This window comes from Martes martes, assembly GCF_963455335.1.
Source record: "Martes martes genome assembly, chromosome: 2".
NCBI classification, from domain to species: Eukaryota; Metazoa; Chordata; class Mammalia; order Carnivora; family Mustelidae; genus Martes; species Martes martes.
Genome location: NC_137889.1, coordinates 2054644 through 2073642, shown reverse-complemented (window position 1 = coordinate 2073642; position 18999 = coordinate 2054644). Strand labels below are relative to the sequence as shown.

The following is an 18999-nucleotide window of genomic DNA, read 5'->3' as shown; positions in this document are numbered from 1 at the left end:
GCACCTTGGAGTCACTCGTGAGTCCCTGTCAGGGCTCAGGACTGGCAGGTGCGGCTCACAGACAGAGCAAGTGCACGGACCAGGGGCACGTGTGTCCCCCGCACCCCCCCTGCCTGACACACGCCTGCTCCTCGAGCCCCAAGCACATCACCTGCTCAGACCCCGGAGCCTTCCACAGGGGGCAGCGTGGACTCCCCGGGTCCAGTGGCCTCGGGCGGCAAAGGGAAAAGGGGCAGGGGCTGCGCCTGAACTATGTCACCCACATCTTCAGGGGTTGCTAAGCCCTTTGGGGGCCCCCGAGAGTCTCCGGAAGTCGGGAGCGCTCTCCTTCCACGGGCTGTTCTAAGGGGCCCAAATTCGTTCTGTTAGACAAGGACCGCTCAAAAGGAACGGAGGGAAAAGACGCTATCCTCTGCTCACAAAAGAGCTTCAACTTCAGTTTTGCTCAAAACAGGAGCATTTTACCCGTCCCGTTTAGGTTCCTGACAGACAGAAGGTAACCAGTGAAGGCTCAGGTTCTGAGAATGGTTCAAAACGGCCTTAAAACGTGAAGTCCGAATGCAAGCAGATTAGCAACTATCCTACGTTTTCGAACTAGAGGCCCCCAGGTCCCCCCGGGGTCTGGAGAACGGGACCTCTCACACTGGAACCGCAGTGTCACACTCTGTCGTCTCGCGGCCAACACTGGCCCCTCCTGCCCGGGGCTGCCTTCCCTGTCCCCTCACGCATCCCCACTGATCACCCCATGCTTGTCACCGCTCGGCCTCTGCCAGGGGATGGGGCCACCTCGTCTGTAGCTGCGCCCCGTGCCTGGCACAGGGTGGGACACCCTAGCACGTGCAGACTGAATGCCCACTAGCTCTGGGGTCTGTGACCTCATGACACGGAGGGCAGCTCCGCGGTCCGGGAGGGGCCTCTTACCAGGCTCAGGCATGGTCCAGGCCTCACACTTGAAGAGCTCGCTGGGGTCCGATGGCTGCCCGATCCCGGCCAGGTTGACGGCAGCGATTTTGAACTCATAGAGTGAGCCTTCTGTCAAGCCCTCCACCTGTGGAGATGCATCTAAATCAACACAGGAAGTAAAAAAACGCGTCCCCATCTGCCTGTTGGAGGAGTCACAACCGACTCCTAGAATGAACTGTGAGGGTGGGGACTGGGCCAGTAAACTGGACGGTGCGGTCCCGGAGGGCTGTGAATGCAGCCGCCATGCTGTGGTTGCTCAGGGAACCTGACCGCGTTGTTTCATTCCTCCCATCACCACGCCTACAAGGATGGCACAATAACCCCCCTCGACAGCCCATCTGAGGCTCATGGAGAGGAAAGCCACAGAGAGTGTGTGATAGCAGAGGTGGGGGCCTGCCCTTAAGCCCACATCCCTTCTGCAGAATCCCCAGCTGGAGCCCGAAGCCAGACTAGGCCAGCTGCGTGATGACCTACAACCCGTCACCGACCCCCAGCACACGGACTGGCGGCCCTCAGGTCGCGCCTGTAGCCACATGAGGGTCTGTGCCCCAAAAGTACAGGGAAGGCCTTGACCAGAGCCCTTAGCCCTGCCCCACTGCATCCAGGTGACATCGCCTCCTGGAAAAATAGAGCCTCGAAAGCCAAGTGTTTGAAGTCAGGAGTTCCATTCCTTGCAGGACGGAGCTCACATCCCGGCAGTAGCCGGCATTCTGAAAACAAGAGGGTGCTTCTCTCAGGAGTCAGAGCCCTCGTCCAGAACAGCTCGGCACAGCGGTGGGGGCTGACCGTGCATAGATATCGGTAATGTTGCACACGCACATGCACCTACATGTGCTCACACACGTGCATGCACACATTCACACACACACATGCATGCATACGGGCTCCCACACGTGTACTGCACATGCACAAACGTGCACACACATGCACGCACACAGAATCTCTTACACCTGCACAAACGTGCACACACATGCACGCACACACACACACACACACGTGCCTGTGACCTAAACCACACAAAGGAGCAGCGGAAGGCTCGGGGAGGCGAAGAGAAAGCCCCTGGCTGGGGAGGGTTTGCCCCTGGAGTTGATCCCAGATATTCCTTACTCTAAATCGATGTTCCTTCTCCTCTCTCTGCCCGGGCAGGACGTGTGTTTGGGCAAGTGACTCACTCAGAGGCTGCACACACAAGCCTCTCTGAGCAGAACCATGAGGAACAAGCCATGGGCAAGGGTGTTCGGACGGAACACCAGCTAAGCACGGGTGCACCAGCCCTGTACAGCCACGCGGTGACGGGCTGGGGGCCTGGGGCTGCTCCCAGCAGGGACACGACCCCCCACACCACCTGCTTCCTTGCCTCTCCGCCTCTCTTGTGTCTCAGAAGAAAATGCTTCCTTGGGTCCAGTTCTAGAGCTTCTCCCACGAGGCTGTGAGGTTTTCTGAACCCGCTTTTGTGTCTGTGTCACATTATCTAACGCCCTTGAACTCTGAGTCACTGATTGAAGGACTCTACCCAGAATGGGAAACCCCCCAGCAAAAACCAGTGGGCCCATAAGAACCAACCGTTAAGATCCTCTCTTTGATGGGCGAAGAGTTGACCTCGTGCCAGTTCTTATGGTGAGCCTCACGCTTGTCTATGTAATAGCCAAGGATGGGTGCGCCCCCGCTGAATTTGGGCACCTTCCAGCCAAGGGTCATGGAGTGGCCATCACAGTTCAGAAGCGTGACCCCATAAGGATGCGAAGGGACAGCTGCAAGGACACACAGCAGGAAGGTCACCTCAGTCCCCGCCCAGGACACCCATCCTCCCTGGGGCCGCTCCTGCTCTGCGGAGGGGCCCCCAAACCTCAACCATCCCTGTATGTTTTCATCTCTTCCTTTAAAGGCAGTAACTCTCGGTCCTCTCCATTCACCGCTATTTCTAAATACCCCCCCCCAGGAAATCACACACACACACACACCCCTTTCTATATTTCAATACCACAGGAGCGATCCATTATTCAAATCTGGCCTGGTGGTTGAAACAAGAGATTTTCCCCCTCCTCTAGGGAAAACCTCCAAGAGGAGCTTCTCGTGACACCCATGAAGAATTACAGCCAGGCCCCGTGGCCAGAGGCACTGCACGTTACTTACTGCCCAGCCCGTCTTAATTTCCCACATCAGATCAGTTCGAGTGAGTATGAATTCACATGAGTTCGTTTGGAAATGGACCACCTTCTCCAAGGGCCTGAGGGAGGGGGTGCCTCTGTTCCCCGAGCCCTGCCCCAGCTCCAGGTGACCTGCGTCTGGTCATTCTCCGTTACCCAAGAAACGGGTGACCAGGGAAACACCTGTTCCCATCCCAGAATAAAACTGTAGACGACCGCTTTGTATTAAGTAGGAATGGTAATGTTTGGAAGTCCCTCCTGGGTAAAACGGACAGATCAGAATAATGACCTTCAGACAAAAGAAGAATGATTTTGTGCTATACTGACCACCTAAGTAGTATCAGGTTGGGCACTGCTTGGATGTTCCCTAACATGACTTTATGTGTTGTTAGGAGAGAAAGTTGAACTTCTGAAAAAAATGCTATAATAATTTAATCAGAGACAAAAATAAATAAAGAGCAAAACATTTCTCTCAGGAATGAAAGGCTATCAGTATGACTCAAAATAAGTAGCATGTGACATTCATGCCCCAAATGCCCCAGGACATGTGTTTGCCATGTAGCCCATTTTGTATGAAATCACCAGAGTGATAATCACAACACTCGTGTCCCCAGGGCCCACCTCTGAAATTAGGTCCCACATTGTATTATTTGACCAAAATCATTTTTAACGATGACCATTTATGAACAAAGCCACAAAGTTCACATCAGCGTTTGGAATTCTCTGGGATGATAAAAGCCCTGTGAACTAAGACCAGCTGGAAAGGCCACTGATGTTTTTCTAGGTTAGCAGCAACTTTGAAAGAGATGTTCATCCCAACAGCACGCATGTCAAGGTGGGTACACGCGTGCAGGGACATGCGACCTGCCGTGAAGACGTGTGTCCCCAGTGTGTGCCCTGCTGGCGTTTCGCCTCTCCTCCCTCAGCTCCGTGTTTCCAAGACATGCGGCTGGTGGATGAGAGCCCTCCCAGGACAGCAGGGTATCGCCACCGTGAGCAGTTATTCCTGCAGAGCTTACGAAGGCCCCTGGTTACTCACTGAGGGGGGCCTGGACCTTGATGACGTCGGACTCCTGCGAGTTCTCGCTCGTGCCAACAGCGTTGACGGCCTTCACCCGGAATATGTACTGCTCGCCGGTCGTCAGGCCGTGCACCACAAACCTGAGCAAAACACCCGTCAGGGGCCTGACCGCGCCCCCCGCCTTTCCCCTTCTCCTCCAGCAGAGTAAAAACCATGGGATACTCCAAAATTTTTTTCACTGGGACTAGAAGGAACTTGAGTAGTTTGAGTTCTTTATATATGTATGCTATATATCCACTGTCCACTTCAATTCTAGTTAATGGCTGCAAATCAACACACAGGGTCAGCAAGGAAGGCCATGATGCCTGGCTACACCAGGGGCAGGAGCGGCACAGGTCTGAGGGCGCAGAAAGCAACACCCACGGATCCTCTCTGTGGGTCACTGTCTCTGTGAGACAGCTGCCCCAGCTGCAGAATGGGACCACGGTCCCCACCTCCCAGCATCACTACAAGCATCAAGTGGGAACCCGCGCAGGAGGAGCTCAGCAGAGGCCAGCACCCCGTCCGCATGAGAAAGTCTGCTCCCCTCTTAGAGCCTGCAGACCTTTAGTGATCATTTACAAAACTCCATCTTGAGAATGCTGTTTTTAGGTTTTTGTCCTGAGATCTCTTTCTGAGTCTGCTGCCTGTGGGATTTGAAACATCTAACCATACTGTTCTCAGTGACATCTCTCCCTTCCTAGCCATGGCTTTTCCCAAGTTTTGTTTGTTTGTTTGTTTGTTTTTAAGTAAATTGAAAAGGGAAAGATGGCTGAGCCATCGGCAATAACCCATCCACAGTGGAGAATCTGAATGCTGCCTCTACGTACCTGAAAAGCATACCCTGGAGAGCACCTACTACAGTCAGATATCCTGGACATTCGGCAGGAGCGGGGGGTAAACTGATGCCGGGGGCAAGGAGCTGATGTCTCCCCTCAGCACGAGCTGATGTCTCCCACCCCCACCCCGCACAAGAGAGGGGACGACCCCCCGCTTTGTCTCCATCAGTGGCTGGAGCAGAGGACTGTCATTCACGCAAAGCCATTTTTAAAAGTTCGAAAACTCAGTATGGAAAAATAAAACACCTCTCGAGTCCTGGCTGCTGCTTTAACTTTCCTGTTGGAAGGTAAGCCTTAACTACTAGTAACTCCAGAAGGGCCAAGGTCCTAGAGCTCTGTCATCAACACGCTAACCATTCCAGCCCTGTGCCCTCAACCCACTCATCGGCTTTCAAGTCCTGGCCCCTCATGAGCGGGAAAGAAAACAGACACCCGTGGAGGAGCCTCACGGTCGCGTCTGCCGGGGTTCACGCTACTCTGAGGGCCACGTGGCTCCCAGCTGGCTGTGGGTCCTTCCCATACAGTGGGTCTGTGGCCCCCGCACCTGTTGTAGCCAATGGGCTTGTGGTTGCACGGCTCCCACACGTTGGACCCCGCCACACAGCAGTCCACGTAATAGCCCAGCAGGTCCTCCTCGTGCTTCGGCCTGTCCCACTGCACCACAACCGACGTCTTCGTGTTCCGCGACGCCAGCACCCGGCCCGGGGCAGAAGGAACCGCTGTGCGGAGGAGATAGAGTGAGGAACCGTGAACAGTGTCTCAGTTCCAGAAGCTGTACCCAACAGCCTCAAGGCCTTTGTCCACAGGGAAGGGCTCCCTGAAATCGGATGAGGAGGGATGCGCAGCGGAAGTGGGCAGGGGACTGCCACCCGGGGCAGTCAGGAGTTGCTGGACCGTCCTCTGTGTCTTCCCAAGTCCCACCTGACTCACAAGGAAACGAAGGACAATCACGCCGTCTCCTGCACCTGCCCCCCAGAACCATTAAATAGCACCTTCACGTGACACACATTCTTTAGCTAACAGGATAGTAGCAATTTTAAGATTGCTATTTCTTCCATCAGACTGGCCAGAATCTGTAAGGGGACTTAAAACCCAGTCATGATCTGACCCTGGATTTTCTCCACAGGGCGATTCAGAATTTCTGCAATTCCCTATGGCGTCTCCAGGGTGGGAAATTCAAGCCACACAGACAAGAAGCTCCAGTGTGTTCAAGGTTTTCCAAAAAGTGACCAGTGCCTAAAAATATTTCTAACCCATATGTTAGTTTCATAAAAATAAGATGGAACTTTGGAGAAATGCTGAGTAGCCATCAGCACGGCAGAGAGACATCCAGCCCTTGTCAACTGAGACTTCAAGGCATTTTGGCTCATATACATTAGCTGTCTTTTTCAACACAACAGAAGGGCATCTGGTGTCCCTTACTCAGGGCCTGTCCCAAGCCGTGACCGCTTACCAGCACGGCCATACTCACCAATCATATCCTGAGCCTGGATGGGGACGGTGATCTCCGACGGGTCGCTCAGGCCATGCTTATTGGCTGACAAAACCCGGAACACATACTGCTTCCCATCAGCGAGGTCAAACACGGCATACCGAGGGGACCTCACGGCCGTCTGCGCGTTGACCCGCTGCCAGGTCCCACTCCCAACCACGGACTGCAAAGGGACACGGGATTTCCATGAGGAAGCTAGAGCTTCCCAAAGGCTTGCCGAAGGCGCGTTCTGCTCTAGCTGTCCAAATTAATCTCCAGGGATGTCCAGGCAGTGAAGCCCATCCCTGGCCATCCATAACTCTTTTCTGAATTTTATGAGAAAGGAAACCAGTTTGGAAAAGCAGATGAAAAATTACCCAAAGCTGGAAACACTTACCAGTAAAAATCTTACGTGACAACAAATAAACTAAAAAAACTTAGGGGAATTAATACATAGGTTGCAGTTTTAGTAAAGTAGAATGAACTATAAGGGACTAAGGATAATTTGGGATATTTATAAAATCCCATCATATTCAGCTGGTCTCATTTCAATTTAAAATTTTCACTATTTTAGGGGCACCTGGGTGGCCCTGTCAGTTAAGCCTCTGACCCTCAATTTCAGCTCAGATCATGATCTCGGGGTCGTGGGACAAAGCCCTGTGTCAGGCTCCCTGCTCCGTGTGGAGATGCTGGAGATTCTCCCTTCCCCCCCCCCGCCCCTCCCCCAGTGCTCCTCCCACTGAAATAAATAAGTAAATGTTTTGAAATACTGATAAATACATAGAATAAAATGTTCACTATTTTGCAGCTATCATCGTAGTAATAAGATAACAGCGATCTGTACAACCAGCTGTACTAGCACGGGACACGTCACGACTCCTTGCTGTGCTTGAAGACGGAGTCGCTGGGGTTAGCTGGGAAAGGTCCCACCAGGAGAAGATATTTGCAAACGACATATCAGATAAAGGGCTAGTGTCCAAAATCTATAAAGAACTTAGAAAACTCAACACCCAAAGAACAAAGAATCCCATCAAAAAATGGGCAGAAGACATGAACAGACATTTCTGCAAAGAAGACATCCAGATGGCCAACAGACACAAGAAAAAGTGCTCCACATCACTCAGCATCAGGGAAAAACAAATCAAAATCACAGTGAGATCCCACCTCACACCAATCAGAATGGCTAAAATTAACAAGTCAAGAAATGACAGATGCTGGCGAGGATGCGGAGAGAGGGGAACCCTCCTACACTGCTGGTGGGAATGCAAGCTGGTGCAACCACTCTGGAAAACAGTGTGGAGGTTCCTCAAAAAACTGAAAATAGAGCTACCCTACGACCCAGCAATTGCACTCCTGGGTATATATCCTAAAGATACAAACGTGGTGCTCCGAAGGGGCACGTGCACCCGAATGTTTATAGCAGCAATGTCCACAATAGCCAAACTGTGGAAAGAGCCTAGATGTCCATCAACAGATGAATGGATAAAGAAGATGTGGTATATATACACAATGGAAAACTATGCAGCCATCAAAAGACATGAAATCTTGCCATTTGCGACGACGTGGATGGAACTAGAGGGTATCATGCTTAGCGAAATAAGTCAATCGGAGAAAGACAACTATCATATGATCTCCCTGATATGAGGAAGTGGAGATGCAATGTGGGGGGATTGGGGGGAGGTAGGAAAAGAAAAAATGAAAAGATGGGATTGGGAGGGAGACAAACCATAAAAGACTCAATCTCCAAAAACAGACTGAGGGTTGCTGGGGGGAGGGGGACGGGAGAGGGTGGTGGGGATATGGACATTGGGGAGGGTATGTGCTATGATGAGTGCTGTGAAATGTATAAACCTGACGATTCACAGACCTGTACCCCTGGGGATAAAAATACATTGTATGTTTGTATAAAAAAATCTTTAAAAATTAAAATTAAAAAAAAAAGGTCCCACCAGATGAGGGCAATTATACCATTTAGCTAAATGTCACCCAGGAGACAAACTGTACCTATGATGTATCAAGTATATAAAAGACTATAGAGAAAAAGACCACAAGTATGTGTATCCCGGGTTGTGAAGGGGAGGGGTGTGGCGGGACGGGCTCACTGGGTGATGGACACTGGGGAAGGCACGGAATGAGCAAGCCGTGTTACACGCGACGGGTGACCCACAGACCTGCACCTCTGAAACCAATAATGCATTCCATGTTAACTAACTGGACTTAAATCTTACAAACATCCTGTGTGTGCAAACAATAATTTCAGTAGCCACGCGAAGAAAAAAGTCAATTTTGAGTGTCTGGAAAAAATGTGTAATGACTACTTCAAACGACAGAATTATCGGTGATTCTCGTTTTAGTCCCCAAACTCTCTGCACCTCTGCTGCAGGGTTAATTCTCGTCATCGGGTGTTTCATCACTGATAATTACTTGAAAAGCCTCCGGCCCACGTTTCGCTTCCCTCTTCCCGGTGGGGACGTAGCCCCTCTGTGAGGGGGTCCTGAGTGGTGAGAGCAGGTGCGGACCCAGGGCGCGGCCGCAGGACTGGGAAGTCAGCCCAACGACCCCGGCTTCTGCACGTCGGGGCCGCGCTCGGAGCTCTCCGCGCTGCAGCAGAAGCGGAGTCACACCCGGAGCTGACCCCGGAGGCCCCACGCGCTCTCCGTCGGGGGGACGCGCCGCCGGGCCGGTGGGGAAGAGGAGCCTCACGCTGGAGGGCGGCAGCCGGCGGGGGGGTGCGGGGGGGGGGGCTGTCAGGCTTCTAGAAGCCCGAGCGCGGCGCGGGGGCCCAGCGAAGTCCGGAGCTGCTCGTGAGAGGCGCAGGCGGGCGGCCCGGGCGCGGGTCGGGGGCGCCGGCGGGGACCCACGCGGGGCCCAGCTCCAGCCGCGGGAACCCGGCGAGGCACCGCCCACCCGGCCGCGAGCAGAACTGTCCCGGCGACGACCCCCGGGCCTCTGCTGGGGAGGGCGGGCCCGAGGCGTCCGGGAGCCCACCCCGCGCACAGAACATGCGGCGACCGTGCGCGTGGCCTTGCGGGGCGGACTCAGCGCGGGGGCGGCCGTGCGGACGACCTGCTCAGGGACGCGCCGGGCACTCCCAGGGCGTCGGCGCTGCCCGGCAGGTCCCGCCCGCCCAGCCCTGGCCCCGCATGAAGTGGAGACGGAGGAAGGCACATCCCGCGGCTGCTTCTGGGCCCTGGGAGGAGCTGCGGCACCCAAAGAGCGCCCTGGCCGGGCCGGGGATGGACGGTCCCCCGGAGCGGACTGTGACACACGGAGACGCGGCCGACCTGGCGCACCCCGGCACCCCCACTCAGCCTGGCTCAGCGCCCGGCTCGCCGCGGCTCTCACGGGGACCCCGCCTCCTGGGACCGCCGAGTGCTGTGGCTCCCGGGGGCCGCGCCGGCCGCTTCCCCTCCAGCCACACGCGCGGTCCGTGACTCCCCACGGCGGCAGCCCGAGGCCCAGCCAAAGGAGCCCCCGGCGGGTCTGCAGGCGAGGAGGAGGTCCCGGGTCCTGGAGCGACAGGACGGACTGGAGCAGCAGAGTCCTAGCATGCAGGGCGGACGTCACTGCGCTCTCGCTGCTTGTGCGTGTGCACGCGCGTGTGTGCGTGTGCGTGTGTGCGCGCGCCTGTGTGCATGTGCGTGTGTGCGTGTGCGTGTGTGCACGCGCCTGTGTGCATGTTTGTGTGTGCACGCGCGTGTGTGCATGTACGTGTGTGCACGCGCCTGTGTGCATGTTTGTGTGTACACACGCGTGTGTGCATGTACGTGTATGCAAGCGCCTTGTGCATGTGCGTGTGTGCACGCGCCTGTGTGCATGTGCGTGTGTGCGTGTGTGCACGCGCGTGTGTGCATGTGCGTGTGTGCACGCGCCTGTGTGCATGTTTGTGTGTGCACGCGCGTGTGTGCATGTACGTGTGTGCACGCGCCTGTGTGCATGTTTGTGTGTACACACGCGTGTGTGCATGTACGTGTATGCAAGCGCCTTGTGCATGTGCGTGTGTGCACGCGCCTGTGTGCATGTGCGTGTGTGCGTGTGTGCACGCGCGTGTGTGCATGTGCGTGTGTGCACGCGCCTGTGTGCATGTTTGTGTGTGCACGCGCGTGTGTGCATGTACGTGTGTGCACGCGCCTGTGTGCATGTTTGTGTGTACACACGCGTGTGTGCATGTACGTGTATGCAAGCGCCTTGTGCATGTGCGTGTGTGCACGCGCCTGTGTGCATGTGCGTGTGTGCGTGTGTGCACGCGCGTGTGTGCATGTGCGTGTGTGCACGCGCCTGTGTGCATGTTTGTGTGTGCACGCGCGTGTGTGCATGTACGTGTGTGCACGCGCCTGTGTGCATGTTTGTGTGTACACACGCGTGTGTGCATGTACGTGTATGCAAGCGCCTTGTGCATGTGCGTGTGTGCACGCGCCTGTGTGCATGTGCGTGTGTGCGTGTGTGCACGCGCGTGTGTGCATGTGCGTGTGTGCACGCGCCTGTGTGCATGTTTGTGTGTGCACGCGCGTGTGTGCATGTACGTGTGTGCACGCGCCTGTGTGCATGTTTGTGTGTACACACGCGTGTGTGCATGTACGTGTATGCAAGCGCCTTGTGCATGTGCGTGTGTGCACGCGCCTGTGTGCATGTGCGTGTGTGCGTGTGTGCACGCGCGTGTGTGCATGTGCGTGTGTGCACGCGCCTGTGTGCATGTTTGTGTGTGCACGCGCGTGTGTGCATGTACGTGTGTGCACGCGCCTGTGTGCATGTTTGTGTGTACACACGCGTGTGTGCATGTACGTGTATGCAAGCGCCTTGTGCATGTGCGTGTGTGCACGCGCCTGTGTGCATGTGCGTGTGTGCGTGTGTGCACGCGCGTGTGTGCATGTGCGTGTGTGCACGCGCCTGTGTGCATGTTTGTGTGTGCACGCGCGTGTGTGCATGTACGTGTGTGCACGCGCCTGTGTGCATGTTTGTGTGTACACACGCGTGTGTGCATGTACGTGTATGCAAGCGCCTTGTGCATGTGCGTGTGTGCACGCGCCTGTGTGCATGTGCGTGTGTGCACGCGCCTGTGTGCATGTTTGTGTGTACACACGCGTGTGTGCATGTACGTGTATGCAAGCGCCTTGTGCATGTGCGTGTGTGCACGCGCCTGTGTGCATGTGCGTGTGTGCGTGTGTGCACGCGCGTGTGTGCGTGTGTGCACGCGCGTGTGTGCACGTGCGTGTGTGCACGCGCCTGTGTGCTGCTTTCCGGGGGTCCGGGGCTAGTCCTCAAACCGCTGGTGCGATCGCCGCAGCCTCCCGAGTGAATCCCTGTACAACACCGCCACCGAGTGGCCATGCGGCTTATTACAGCCGACTTCCCTGCTCCCCAGGTCTCACGCGGTCCTCAAAATCTGCGAGCTAGACCGTGTCCGCAGGAAAGACCTTAGCGAGCCCCGTTCTGGTAGGGGCGCCCGAGCGGGGAGACGTGAAGTGCCCCACTTGTTCCCACGAACAAGTTCCCGCAAAGCCCGGACCCGGACCCTACCCCCGAGGCTCACAGGCACGGTCAGGGCTCACCGTGCATGCACGTCTCCGCCTGTGCCCTCGGGTCCCCAGTAGGTAACAGCGGTCAAGTCTGCGATGACTGACCTCACAGTTGCTCATCTCTAAAACCCACGGAGTAGCACAGTGTGAAATCCTACAGAGAGCTGCTGCGTCCCGACACGCGACCGCAGAATACCTTCTCGATGAAATACATCAGCGGCTCCTTGCCCCGGGGGGCAGGTGGGTCCCAGCTGAGGACGACATATGTTCTGCTGATTTCTGAGGCGTGCACGTTGGTGGGAGGCCCTGGGATCTGAACGTCGCCTGCAAGAGTGACAAACTCGGTTAGCCCCGCATGAACCCCAGGTCTCCCCATTCGCTGGGGCCCGTTGTGGGCGCGTCGCCCCTTGGGTGCGCTACCAGGCGCTAGGGACAGGCACGGCAGAGCAGTCCTTTGCTTCGTTTCTATTTTGGGATTTAGAGCCAAGTGTTTTTCCCAGCCAAGTAGAATGCACTGATTAAGATCACCTCATTATTTTTGTGGCTAATATGAGCCAGTCCATTAAAAAAAAAAAGAAAAGAAAGAATCTGATCCAAAAATCTTCCAGAGTTTCAGCTAGAAGGGGAGGAAGAAAATTCACCCAGAAAAACAGGGCATTTGACCAGGACTGGAGCTCTTGCTGAGCTGGGAATTTGTGCAGAGAAGGTTTGAGCGGTCTGAGTTCTGCATGACAGAGCCTTGTGGAATGAGATTATCCTTCCTCTATCGGCCTCTCCGGTTACGCTCCTCATGCGCCCTCACAGCGTAGCAACCGTGTGTCAGCCTCCAGAGCACATGGTTTCTCCCTCCCTAGGTGGATCTGTGCCACGTTCCCAAGCACAGTAACCTACACCTATACATTGGAAATTCTGGAGTGACAGCAATCAGCCCTTTGCAGATAACGAGGAGGGAATATTTGCGAGCAGAGATGTCTGTTCTACCTGTCTCGTGACGCACATCCTGTTTTAATATGACTTAAGGGGTCAGGAGCATCACTTTTGGAGAGGAGAGCTTTTCCTATGAGGTGGAGGTTTTCCAGACCCACAGTCCCTGTTGTTGCAATACAAAATATTACGAGCTTCCAATTAGATTAGCACATGATTAAAAAGGTCTGAACGTCCCTAGGACATCTCAGCCCTTCTCAATATCCAATTGCTCCCTAAGGACTGTGCCACGGGCACAGCATTGAACAAGCCCATGGAGACAGCACAAACAAGCCTGGTTTTATTTCCCAGGAGTCCCGTTACAGAGCATAACCCGTTTCACAGGTCCCACAGGCAAGGAAACACAGCGTGGCCTAATCTAGGAGCATTCTGGCAAGTGGGTCAGGTTTCAAACAAGGAGTCAGACTGTCTCCAGGGAAATGCCAGTGAGGTTGGGGCAGGGCCTCAGGACACCCAACAGGCCTGCTTTGGACCCAAGTGCTGTGCCCACGCCTACAGAGATGCAAGAGAGAAGAGGCAGGAAATTGTCTTAGGACGATGCATGGTGAGTCCCCAGGGCTGAATCTGATTTCCTTCCGAGGTGCTGGAGGGCGTGAGAAGCAGACCCAGGGACCCAAGGGAAGCTAGGCGGGTAGTAAGGACAGTGAGAACAGGCACCTGAGTGCAGAGCTGGCTTCCAGATCTGAGCGACTTGCTGTTTCCAGGCCCAGGGCAAGAGAATAAGAAGCCTTTCGTTTGCGCTAGGGAAGGAAGAAGAGTCAGCTTTCATCAGCAGGGAACCCCAGCTGGACTCAGGGACTCGAGTCCCGGATCCTTTCGGGATTGCCCTGGGCCACGCAGCAGCAGGAGCCCTGGAGACGCACAGATGACCCCAGCCACGGACAGAAGAGGCGAGGGCTCGGGGGGGCCCCAGGGGGTAGGAGAGGCCAGGGACACAAGCTGATCTCTGCTACCAACCCCCCCGCAGGTGAGAGGAGAACGCGGACAGACAAGCAAATGAAAGCAAACGGAGGGTGCCTTGCGGGGGGACAGTCGGGTGAGCGTCCAATCGTTGGTTTTGGCTCAGGTCGTAATCTCAGGGTCGTGAGATTGAGCCCCAGGTCGGGCTCCGTGCTCGGCCTGGCGTCTGCTCGAGATTCTCTCCTTCCTCTGCCCCTCCCCTCACGCATATAAATAAATCTTTGAAGGAAAGAAGGAAAGAGGAAGGAGGAGAAGAAGAAGGAGGAAGGAAAAAAGAAAGCCACCGTGAGAGGCAACTCCAAATGTGTCACCTGGGAGACACTCCCCGCGGACCAGGCGCCTCTGAGCGACAGGGGCTGCCCGAGACCCTGCTTCTCTGGACGTCTCCGGGCCCTGCTCTCACGAGCCACGTCCATATGGGGTAAAATGGAGCTCAGAAAGCCGTAAGCTTTCCCTGGGATCCCGGGGCTGTGGAGTGGCAGGACGGGGTCCCAGGCCTCCGTCCCCCAATTGCAAATCCTGCCTTTTGTCCTACCCACCCAGAGACACCACAACAGGCTGCCGGGAGATTTTTCTCTGAGTCACAGAAACACAAACTGCATTGGGAATTTTCGGACTCCCCAGGACGACAGAGCTCAGGAGAAAGCGCATGTGCCGTGAGCGCCGCACCGTCTGGAGCGCACTATACCTTCTCCACGGCTGCCGCTGCCGACCCCCAGCCCCGGACACCCGGGCGTGGAACTAGCAGAAGGAAGCTGGGCGGGCTGAGCGCTACAGACGCCTGCTCTGGCCAGCCCCGGAGCAGAGTGTGCATTTCTCAAGGGACCAACGCAAGAATGGCTCCAAGAGTCGGATGATATTCAGAGAAGAGCACTGACAGTAATTAAAACCTTTGAGGAGGACATAAAGATTAAAGTGATTGGAAAAAAGGAGCAAAAACTAAATAAATAAAAGAGCAGAGGGGTGATTTTTTTTTTCTAGCCAACAAAGGAGTGTTCCTTTTCCTTAAAAGGAACAGCATTTATCAGTCCTTTTCTAGCTAACACAGCACAAAAAGCAGCAGACGGGCATCCATAAAGAAAAAGGGCGAGTGATGGGAAGAAATTCCTAATAGCATGTGCTTGAACACAAAAATGGGTTGCTTGAAAGCATCAGGAAATCCCTTTTCTCTAAGGGCTTTTTTTTTTAATTAGAGAAAGCATTTGTTGTTTAAAGTGAGTAAAGTAAACTCATGAACTTCGCAGACCCTAAAGCAGGTCACGGAGCTTACCCTTGTTCCCAGGTCTGCACCAGATGGCGGGGACCACCCCTTTGCGGCGTGCAAAGCATTCCCAGAGAGCGGGAGCCCCGGGAGGCTCAGTGTCCCAGGCAGACAGCCTTCCGGCTGAGGGTCCTTGCCACTGCCTCGAATGACCAGCTACAGGCTGAGCCCCAGGAACGTCACCCACAAATGAACAGGATACAGCCGAGTTTGAGAAGGAATCAAACAAAATGAAGGCACAGGCCCCAGGGAGCCAGAAAAGCTGCCTTCTCACAGAAAAGAAATGTAAGAAGAAAGATGGCAAATGGTATCAGTGAGTCTATTCCGGCTGGAAAGAAAATCTACTGTGTCTGGAAACCAAACTTCCATTCTATTGATCAGACAGCTAAGTGTGTTACGGTGCGTTAGTTCTGGCTTTGGCACTTCATAGCGGGGATTTACCCCCAGCACATCCCTGTCTGTACACGGAGAGAGAGTTCTGCTCCCCAGAAGGGCACGGATCCCGCTGGGGGGCTCAATTACACCGTTTCATGCTCCCACCTTTACATAATGAAGGTTTTGTCTCCTCCTGGAAGGTAGCTTTGTGTGAACACCTATACGCCCATGTAGGAGACCTCAGGTGGTTCCCTCCGCCCTGATCCCATCGGCCGGCTGGAGGTGACGAAGAGAACTTCCCTTCCTGCTCTCATGTCGAAAATGCACGTTTATGTGGGCAGGTCTGCTACAGGAACATGGCTTCCTCTGCGAGTAGGAGCCGGAGTTTACGCGTTCAAATAGCTACACCTCAATCCTTTATTTAGAAGTCCTAGGAAGTCAACCTTCCCTGGATTATTTTTCTTTTGTGACTTATTTGCTGGACACCTTCCCCAATTTCTGAGTATGCCTGGAAGTGGAGGTCTTAACTAAGACTTTAAATGTCACTGAGGGGTGCCCCTCTGGGAATTATGTATTCTTCTGGAGATACTAGAGAAAAGCTATTATAGGTGCAGAAGATCCAATGTCTGGAGACCGTATGGGGACAAACATGAAAATCAACCAATGAACTCCTAGGTCTGTAGCTCTTTGGGGAAAGAGCATTGGGACCGCAGCAATTTTTTTTTATTTACAAATATATATGTTTTAGGATTGCAGCAATTTTAAAGGAGAGCTTCAAAGTGCATCTCCTGAGGCACCAGCTCCAAATTCATGTTTCTTCATTTGTAACTTGTTTGTTGTCCTCTATGAACTCTCATTATAAGTCTGCTCAAAATCTCTGGATTTCTGATTCATAACGCCAGGTTCCCCTCCTTAATAAATCAATCCTCCTAGCTATCTCTGAAAGGAATATCAAAGAGAAGTGTTCAGAGAATCTAATATAAATGAGGGAAATGTGAATTTTCAGGCCAGGGATACTGACAGGAAGAACACCATCCAGTTCAACTAAAATACTAAAGATAAAAATTTTTGTTTAAAAAGAAAAACTGAAATAGTCCTCTAGTCATGGAGTCTGAGAGAAAGGGCCCAGCCTCAGCCAGTGACAGACTCGGGTTCAGTTTGATCTTCGCTGCACAGCCCCAAGAGGACCTAGGACCGACGTGGAAGCCATGAAACTGCCCGGGACGACCCCGGATCCCATCCTCGCCCTCCACCCACCTCATTCCCATCTTCTAACTTCTACAGGCCACACGCTTGCAGACTTGACCTACGGCTGCAGTGCTGACACACAGGCTCTACCCAGCCCCTGGGTGCTCGCTGTCCATCGCTCAGGTCTCCGGCCACCATCCTGACTCCCTAGGGCACGGGCAGTGGGGCCGCGGTGCTCAAGGGCCACTCACCTTCGAGGTCATCCTGGTAGATGACGATTTCTTTATCCCCCTCCAAATGGACCGCTGCAGAGAGAAAAGTAGGTGCTGAATTTGGCGTCCCAAGGTTACATCAAGAAAGCCCCAGTTTCCCTAACTCGGCACAAGATCCAAATCCGCCCTGCATTACGATCACAACACACTCACAACTCGGAGGGAATCAGACGCTGCTTTGGCGCAGTCTTCATACTCAGTGCTTCTCCGACCTTTGTACTGGGTTCAAAAGACCACGCGGGCAAGGGAAAGGCAGGGGCTCACTTCACACCATATTTAAGGGTCCAAGCCCTTTCGGGCATCTGTGTCACATGAAATTGCCATTCAAAAATAAAGTGGCTTGGTTTCAAAGCCTTCTGAGTCTTATGAAATGTGTTGAAATTACGTCATCGATGGACCAAGAAAATTCTAATTCTGAACCAGTCTGACTGGATCTCCGTGAAGAGCATTGGGAGGGCGGTGTGGTTGGTGTCGGAGAATATGCCGGCCTGGCCACACCCTCTCCTAAAGCGACACCGGCGGACATACGGACACTGTAAAATGTCACCGCACCATGCTCAGTCCTCAAAGACGTTCTTAAAACTCGTACACAGTTGAGCGTAGAAGGGAAAGAACAAATCCCATAAAAATGGCCCCAAGATTCCAAGACACCTCTGGGGCTTAAAATCTGCACGACCTACCTTGTAACCTCTTGAGGTCAACAGGGTCAAGGGCAGCCACGGCCTCGGACACTCTGGAAGGCCTGCTGATGCCCGCGCTGTTGACCGCCCTCACGCGGAAAATGTACGACCTTCCTTCAAAGAGTCCGGTCACGGGGTATTTGCAGATTTTCACAGGGGCATCATTGCACTGAACCCAATTGTCAGTTCCCACTTCACATCTTGAAATAAAAACGAGGGGAGAACCACAAATACATCAGTCGAATAAACACACACGGGTCTGTGTGTACATTACACGCGCATTCCATGCATATAAACAGCTCTGACCGGAAATCACGGGACATTGTAGAAGTCAAAGCATTACAGCACTAGATTTACATAAGCAGCAGTACGAGCAATCTTAAAAAGACAGAGCCATTTAGGATATGTAAAGTATATCTGTTTACTTATTTAGAAGCCTTATAATTTGTAGCCTGAAGACCCACTCCAGCCTTCAGCCACGTTTAGGCAAACTCTCCTCCGAACGTCCCGTGAGGTGTGTCCTTGACAGTCCTTTTTCCAACCTACACGGCAGAATCGGCAGTGCCCTACGCTCCCCCTGCATGCCCAATGCGAGCGCACAGAACGAAACGGCCCCCGCCGCCGGTGCCCCACACGCGCCCCGCTGGATGAGAGCCTGGGGAGTGAAATCCGTCCAGAGTGCGGGCTCAGTCTGTCCCAGCGCCGGCGAGATGTGTCCTGCCAGCACCCACATGTGGAATCGGACGTCTTTTGAAAACATTAAGTCCTGACCAGACACATGGAAAGGCAGAGAGTAGCTTGCATTTTTCACAGGTTGAGAAATTTCAGCACCAAAACCCCACGTCAAATCCCCAGGAGAACACAGCAAGGTCAGAAAAGGTCAGAAAAGTCTTCTTTTGGAGCTATTCCAAGCCAGGGCTGTACATTTGCTTTAGAGAGAACCAAATCTCTTTCTCCTAACGATCCATAATCTTCATGCAAGTTCTGTGACCCACGTGTGCTAACCTGTTATAGCCAGAACACAGTCCAAACTGAGTCTGGCAGGGGAGCCCCTCAGTCAACCCCCACGCTGGCCGCTGTGGGGTCCTCCGCCCGGAAGGTTCTGTTGGGTTCATCCCTGTTAATGACGGAGGGAGGGGCGTGGACCCCTACCTAAGAAGGACCATGAAATTGTTTTTGCCAAATGGCTGAAAAAATGTTCAAATATCACAGGAAAACAGCAAATTGCTCTATTTTGTTTTTCTTGGTTTTAATTCAAGGTAAACCCTACCCAGTGCACTCCA

The 18999-nt window shown here is 53.9% G+C and overlaps 1 protein-coding gene across 2 annotated transcripts in view; it reads right to left on the bottom strand.

Annotated features, from left to right (window-relative positions):
- The window catches only part of MYOM2 (myomesin 2), a 78776-nt gene that overhangs the window by 33831 nt on the left and 25946 nt on the right, over positions 1-18999 (bottom strand). For both annotated transcript variants that reach the window (XM_080795570.1, XM_080795571.1), the window contains exons 12-19: positions 17717-17916; positions 17016-17069; positions 12193-12320; positions 6481-6664; positions 5554-5728; positions 4150-4271; positions 2527-2714; positions 922-1048 (exon numbers count right to left, since the gene is read on the bottom strand). In XM_080795570.1, the coding sequence (XP_080651696.1) occupies positions 922-1048; positions 2527-2714; positions 4150-4271; positions 5554-5728; positions 6481-6664; positions 12193-12320; positions 17016-17069; positions 17717-17916 (1178 nt within the window). The remainder of the gene's footprint in view (positions 1-921; positions 1049-2526; positions 2715-4149; positions 4272-5553; positions 5729-6480; positions 6665-12192; positions 12321-17015; positions 17070-17716; positions 17917-18999) is intronic.